Here is a 7637-nt window from a genome sequence, read left to right as displayed (position 1 = left end):
CATATTTACGATTTCAAAAGTTGATATTTACATGTTTCTACCAAAATAATATACTTTTAAAGCTGTCGAGAGAAGACAAAAAATGTGCACAAGCATATATACAAACAAGTAAACCAGATTTCAAAGTGCAACTTTTCTATCATATAATCCTATGTGGAATCAGAGAACTCATGGCCTAAGAGGCAAGAATCTGTCGTCTACCCAAAACACTATGGACATACCTTCTCAATATGGATTGTATCATTTTTATTACAAATGACGTTTATTTTTGTATTGGATAAGATTCTCTTATTATTCCAGAAAGTTCTATTGTAAAGAAATCATCCTAAATCACCTAAATATAGAAATAGCGATTGCAATGTAGCACAGATATAGAAGTAGCGATTGCAATCTAGCACAGATATATACCAGCCATACATTTAACATTATCAAGATCAAAAAGCACAGCTGATATGGAAAAATGTTAATGAGCCATGTAAAACTATTGTTGCAAACATATTGAGAAAGCAACTGCATCTAAATGCTATAGGAAGCAAAAGTACCTGTCAAATCCGATGAATATTCAGAAGGGACTGTTAACAAAAGAGAAAATATAAACATCTATCAATGTGTACTAGTGAAAATAAAAATAAAACAACCTAATATCATAAATAATTTCCCTGAAATCAACTTGGGTAGGTGGACAGTTTCTTATAGGTTATGGTTCGAAAATATCTCAGTTCTTTGCAGGTTTAGAATAAACGATCATGTATAACTGGCTAGAAACTCAAGGAGATTGTTGGACACATTTTATATAATATAGGGCATAGTATTATGAAGCCTCAATCTAAAAGAACGTTCATTCCAAGGGGAAACCTTTCTCATTGCGCTCACTCAAAGCTCATAAAGGCTGTCGGCCAACTAGTGACTGTTTGCTCACTCACATAGAGCAGCCTAGTATGGTGAGAGTCATTTAATCAACGATTCTAAACTATACGAGTTTAGAAGTGTGAGGTGGGTTCTACAATCCAAAAGCACCGGCTTGCGAAGAATTAATAAGCAGCTATGCAAGTCATGCAGCGTTATATTCTAAAACGGCACTGAATGTAACCCTCGTTAGATCCATGGGAAAGCCGATCAATATAAACCGACTCAAAAACCCACTTAAATTGTCGGACATCTTGTAAAGGCTTGTTAATCAACACAGTGCCTCCATAGAGTTAAAAGGACATGGGAAAACGCTTGAGAATATTATTAAATCCAAAAAATCAAGAAAGATAATTAAATTACAGCAACAATATGTGCAAGGGTGAACAGAATAAAATTAAATTAAAATCTGTCCTCGTAATATTATGGTAGAGCCTGTAGTCAAATTTACCCAGAAAACGGCATGTTGACCTGCGAAAACGAGCGGTGTGAGGTTTAGCAGTGACGAATAGCTAATGGGAAAACCACTGGTTTATATAGGGGATGAAAAATTGTCTAGCAGACGCGACAAAGAATTTTCAATTCTATTAAGGACACGGAGGCGAGGATTATGCTTCTCTTCACTTTACTGACATAAACAGCAGCCAATAAAAAACTTTAAACTGGCATGACCCCGGAAGGACAACCCCCTCCAACAGTATGCACCAATCACTATCAAGTCCACTGTATATCTGTCCATGTTTATCAATACGACCTCCTCTTTCTTTGCGACACATCATCAGTCCAACAAGACCGGAGGCCAACGTGGCAACCATCGCATCCATCGTCGAGGAAGGCACCTCCTGCACCACGTCACAGATTTCCAGAGCATAGACTGTTCACCTCATGTCTGCTTGTGCTGATCTCCTGAAACAAGAACATAAGTCGTAATGGCCATTCCCAAACTTGGAAAGACAACAAGCCAATAACAATCATTCGGGTGGGTACAAGAATTCATCAACCATATAACATTGCATGAAATACAATCCTGCAAGCCCGGGTGGGATAATCCTCGCCTCCGTGTCCTTAATAGAATTGAAAATTCTTTGTCGCGTCTGCTAGACAATTTTTCATTCTATGTCAGTCCACGGAGGCTCAGATTATGCTAGTTTAAAGTTTATCCACCACCACCGAGGCCACATCCACAATAGGCTTATGATAAAACACTTTAAAGGTGGAATCAGAAGACCAATCTGCCGCAGTCATGATATCTTGAAGCCGGGAGCCGGCACCAAAGGATTTTGAGGCCATAGCCCCTCTCACAGAATGAGCCCCAAATATAGAGGTATCAATACCCGCCAGGCCCAACAACCAGGTAACCCACCTGGCCAGAGTTGCACTGGTGACTGGGCGGAAAGATTTCTGTAATGAAATCAACAGTTGACCAAAACCAGTTCTAAATTCCCTAGTACAATCCTCATATACCTTCAAACATTTGACCACACATAATTTACTGTGATGAGGAAATGCAGGATATGCAATACATTTTGTATGCGTTTTTGTACGCCTAGAGATCGTAAAAGAAACTCCCGTGGGCGTGAATACTCTACCTGATAAATCCAAGGCCCGAATATCCGACACTCGCCTGCATGAAACCAGGCAGAGGAGAAGTGTAAGTTTAGCTGAGAGCTGTTTGCGAGACAGACCCTCATTAGCCGGCCAGGCCGCCAAAAAACGTAGGACCACTGACACGTCCCAGAGTTCAGTATACCTGGGTTGAGGGGGCTTCACTAAGCGGACCCCCCTGACTACCCTGCACACCAAAGGGTGTTCCCCAACGGGCTTACCGTCAACATGCGGGTGCCCCGCGGAGATCGCCGATCGGAAGTTATTCACTGTGCGATAAGCCAGACCAGACCGCGCCAGTTCCGATAAGAAATTCGCTATGACAGTAATATCGGATCCCATCGGATCCCCCTGCCGTTCGTTACACCAACCAACCCATCGTCTCCAAGCTGACTCATATCGCTTGTGGGTGGAAGGTGCCCATGCCTGAGATAGGAAAAAGAGAGTGTCCTCTGAAACTCCCGGCATTTGCCAACGTCGCCGGAAAGTCTCCACGCCATGAGGGACAACTGATTCTGAAGGACCAGCGGGTGGGGAAGACCCACCGGGTCCGTGAGAAGATCCGGGAACGTCGAAATTTGCACCGGCGCTGCACAGGTGAGACTCATTGCCACCGGGAACCACGCTTGTGCTTTCCAGCACGGTGAGACCAAGACCAATTCCGCTTTCTGCCTCCGAACCTGAGCCAGAACTCTCGGGATCATGATAAAAGGAGGAAACGCATACAGAATGCCCGTCGTCCACGATTGAAGGAAGGCGTCCGAGCTGATCGCCAAGGGATCCGGGCGCCAGCTGTAAAACTGGGGAAGTTGCCTGTTGAGCCGAGAGGCAAAAAGGCCTACCACACACGGACCCCATTTGTGGTTCAATGCCCCGAAGATTCGAGGGTGCAGTCTCCAATCGCTCGCATCTCTCAAGTATCGAGAGTTCCAATCCGCCGTCACGTTGGCAGACCCCGGAATATATTCCGCCGTCACCGAAATTTGATGGGCCAGGCAATAATGCCAAAAGTCCTTGGCTATCTCCGCTAGGAGACGCGACCTGGTGCCTCCCAGGCGATTTATGTAGCGTACCGCGGACACATTGTCCATGCGGAGGAGAATACAACACGAAACTCCCTGAGGGGACAGAGTGCGGATCGCAAAAGAACCCGCCAGGAGTTCCAGACAGTTGATGTGGAGACTCAACTCCTCGCGGGACCACCGGCCCCCGGTCTCCACCGAGCCGCAACGGGCTCCCCAGCCCCACCGGCTGGCATCCGACTCTATCACCACTTCCGGGGTGGCCGCGAAAATGGCTCTGCCGTTCCACGCATCCATATGCTCTAACCACCAGTTTATCTCCGTACGTGCCTCCGCAGAAAGAGAAATCTGTTGGGCATAGGTCAGTCCCTTGCGCAAATGCAAGGCCTTCAAACGCTGCAGGGCCCTGTAATGCAAAGGACCCGGAAAGATCGCCTGGATCGAAGAAGCCAGAAGCCCCACCAGGCGTGCCAACGTCCTCAACGAGATTGTCGGAGAGACAAGCGCTCTCCTCAACTCCTTCCTCACCGCCACCCTCTTCTTGAGGGGCAAGAGTAATTGAGCTTTCACCGAGTCCACCTGGAAACCCAGGAACTCCATCACCTGAGAAGGCTGCAAGATCGACTTCTGTATGTTCAGGAGAAAGCCCAAGTCCTGAAGGAGGTGGATCGTCCACGACAGATGGAGCGACACCACCTCCGGTGACTGACCTAAGATCAAGATGTCGTCGAGGTAAATAATGAGGCGAACACCCCGTTCCCTCAACGTCTGCACGATGGGTTTCATCAGCTTGGTGAAACACCATGGGGCGGACGACAGTCCAAAGGGCATGGCGGAAAATTCGAACCACCGATCGCGCCATTGAAACTGCAGGAACCGCCTGTGTGGGGGATAGATGGCCACTGCTAAATAGGCGTCCTTTAAATCCAGACGCACCATCCAATCCTGTTCCAATAGTATATCTCTCAGGAGGTGTATCCCCTCCATTTCGAAGTGTCGATAAACGACCCAGCCATTGAACTCCTTGAGATTCAACACCAGTCGATACCCTTGGTCCTTCTTCGGGACCACAAAGACGGTGCTGACGAAGCCTAGCTCGTGTGGGGAGGATTCCACAATCGCCCCCTTCTGGATCAAGGAGCATATCTCCGCATCGATGAAACTCTGCTCTGCTTGGGAAAAACACAGTGGACCTGGTCTCCGCCGCTGCATCGGGGAGGCATAAAATTCTATGTGGAAACCCTGTATCGTTTGTAACACCCAAGGGTCGTTCGTAAGTTGGCGCCACCTGTGGAGAAAAAGTGACAGTCTGCCCCCCACCATATGCTCTGATGGGCATAGAAGTCGTACCTGAGTAGGAGTAGTCTCCTGAGTTCGCCTGTTGTCCACGATAGTCTCCTCTTTGCCCCTTGCCACGACCTCCTCTATCACGGGAGGGGTAGAAGTTGGGGCGTCGATTACCTCTGCCCCTCTGCTCTGCTCCACGTGAGGTCTGTGCATAACCTCGGCCGGACCCTCGACCTCTTGGGCGTCCGGCCCTATCAAAAACACCACCATGGAGAACCCTCTTGATGTTGGACTGGGCCCTGTCTAATGCGGAGAAGGTGGCAACATATTTGCCCATCTCCCTGACAAATTTGTCTCCGAATAGCATACCATTAGCTAGGACACCAGGTTCGGAAGGGGCCATCTCCGCCAGCTGGGAGTCAAGTCTCATAAGAAAAGAGCGCCTCCGCTCTGTAGACACGGCCACATTGGCATTACCTAAAAAGCACATGGCACGCTGTGCCCATTCCAGAACCTCCGACACATTCAGCGGCACATTCCTATCCTTGGCTATCACCGCCGCGTCCAGAATCTTCGTTAGGGGACCGGCGACATCCAACATTTTGTCCTGGACACCTCTCCATGCTCTATCCAGCCCCTTCTTTGGATCCTTCGCAAACTTGCGCATAAACGCCGCCATTGTGGGATCTAAATCCGGTGTGTCAGCCACCTTCCCTGTCAAGGATGGCCTGGGGCATTCGGAGCGCAACGTGGCCCTCACTCCATTATCGAAACCCTGACGCAGGTTGTTGCTCACATATTGTGCCACCTCAGGGCACGGTATCCACTCAGTGGACCGAGGGTGCACAATATTGTTTGGGTTAAAAAGAAGATTCCTGGGTACCTGACCATCGTCCGCCTTTTGGGTGTGCTTCACCTTCCTAGATCTCTTTCTGGGGGCCACTGATCCCACCTCCGAATCAGATGAATCCGGCGGAGTCGGGGAAGAATCCCCAGACGTGTCATTCGCCATTGAGCCATGGTCCTTCAGGACATTCCTGGCCATTCGGGCCAACACCTGGGCCGAGGACTGAGAAGAGGTACCACCCATCCCGGCAGATTTGAACTTTCTCTTTCCATAATTTTTAAGGGGCTTAGCAAAAGGCTTAAGAGCCTGGACTAGTGCAGTCTTCACTGACCCCTGGACGTGGGAATCCAGGGCCTCTACCAAATTCTCCTCCAAATGCTCTTCCTGTGGCTCATAGTCTACATATTCATCGTATTCTGCCCACTGGTTATCCTCCTCGGCGTAGTACGCCATAGCTCTGAAGCAGGGAGGTGTGGAGGAGCTTCAAGGGGGGGGAGTAGCCCAGGGGAGCCTCCAACACACACACAAACTTAAATAACCAAAATCACTACAGGCAATGAGGCTGAATATTAGGTGGAAGGAGACCCCTATTTTGCACACTGTAAGCTCCCCTAGAGCAGAGCTCTAATGCGGATGCGCTCCGTTTAGCGTTCTACTGAGGCCAGGATTGATGCAGTCTGAAAGCGCGATGCGTGAGGAGCCGGTAAAGTGAAAAACGAAAGTCGGCTCCTCGCGTATGCGCAGTGCGTGTGGGGGCCGGGTTCGACTGCCTCCTGCGCGCGAGCGTCTCGCGTCTGCCTCCTCCTGCTCCACCGCCCCCTACCGGTACACCGCCGGTCGCGCTACGCGCTGAAAGCAGAAAACGCCCGCGCGGGCCAATAAACAATAAAACTTGAAAAAAGGCAATAATCACAAAGTCACCAAAACACCTCAACCACGAGCGGAGGTCCGCTCAGCACATATCATCACTGACGCGCGCGCCGTCTACAACCACCGCCCTTACACACATTACCCCCAAGAAAGAAGTAAAATAGAAGGGCACTTAACTCGCTGCTGCAGCAGCAAAGAAAGAGGAGGTCGTATTGATAAACATGGACAGATATACAGTGGACTTGATAGTGATTGGTGCATACTGTTGGAGGGGGTTGTCCTTCCGGGGTCATGCCAGTTTAAAGTTTTTTATTGGCTGCTGTTTATGTCAGTAAAGTGAAGAGAAGCATAATCTGAGCCTCCGTGGACTGACATAGAATTAAATGAGTTGATTGATTAAACCTGTGAGACACGAGTTCTCGAACATGCGAAACTGGAAATGAATATCGGTATGGGTTATAAAGAGTAAACCCAGCGGCCATCTTATAACGTCAATTTGGCGGATTTGTATCATTCGTTTTACTTAATTATATTAGACGAAAGAAATGAAAAGAGGAAAAAATGAAAAAAGAAGGCAAGCCGAATGAAAAAGAATTCCAACAAGTAATAATTGAAAACAAAAAATGAAAGATTCCTTTAAATTCAAAATGCCTCGATTTAACAAAAGATAATAACAAGAAATGCTGTCAAAGTAGAAGATGGAAGGGTTTGGAATCTGAGTCGTGTGGAGCTACTCAAATCGAATCTGGAAATAGAAAAGAATGGAAAAGATAAGTTTCTCAGAGAGGTTATCACGTCCTGATGTTAGACGAAGAGGGCGTACCACCATCTTATCTTAAAGATTATATTAATTAGTTTTCTTTATTGTTTCACCCAGTCTCATGGTTCTCTTTTCTTTAAACATTGTAATTTAGTGCGTTATTCTAAAACAATATATGGTACATTTCATTCTTGCTTATATTAGATTTCCATATATTTCAATATAAGAAGGGAGTGGTGTGATGTCCGTCTTCATTACATGCGGTTAGTTCCATGGAATTCTGGCAGTTGTTGGTGGAGGTGCTTTCAATAAACCGCTATTTGGATCCTATCTTTGTGTG

General features: G+C 47.5%; 1 protein-coding gene across 1 annotated transcript; it reads right to left on the bottom strand.

Annotated features, from left to right (window-relative positions):
- Positions 1-516: 516 nt before the first annotated feature.
- On the bottom strand, positions 517-6245 carry LOC147729462 (uncharacterized). Its single transcript, XM_086953999.1, has 2 exons — positions 3354-6245; positions 517-572 (listed from the first exon to the last, which is right to left on the bottom strand). The coding sequence occupies exons 1-2, from the start codon at positions 6118-6120 to the stop codon at positions 517-519; spliced, it is 2823 nt and encodes a 940-aa protein (XP_086810125.1). The 5' UTR covers positions 6121-6245.
- Positions 6246-7637: the final 1392 nt, after the last annotated feature.

Source organism: Lissotriton vulgaris, chromosome 2_1, assembly GCF_964263255.1.
Source record: "Lissotriton vulgaris chromosome 2_1, aLisVul1.2, whole genome shotgun sequence".
Taxonomy (NCBI): domain Eukaryota; kingdom Metazoa; phylum Chordata; class Amphibia; order Caudata; family Salamandridae; genus Lissotriton; species Lissotriton vulgaris.
The sequence above is the reverse complement of the archived record's forward strand: the minus strand, read 5'-3'. Positions and strand labels throughout refer to the sequence as shown.

What these genes read in the sequence shown, in the direction of transcription:
- LOC147729462 (XM_086953999.1), bottom strand. Translation starts at nt 6,120, where the DNA reads ATGGCGTACTACGCCGAGGAGGATAACCAGTGGGCAGAATACGATGAA. An exon ending in ACAAATGGGGTCCGTGTGTG is followed by an intron (nt 573 to 3,353) that starts GTAGGCCTTTTT and finishes TTTTGTTAACAG; the next exon opens with TCCCTTCTGAATATTCATCG.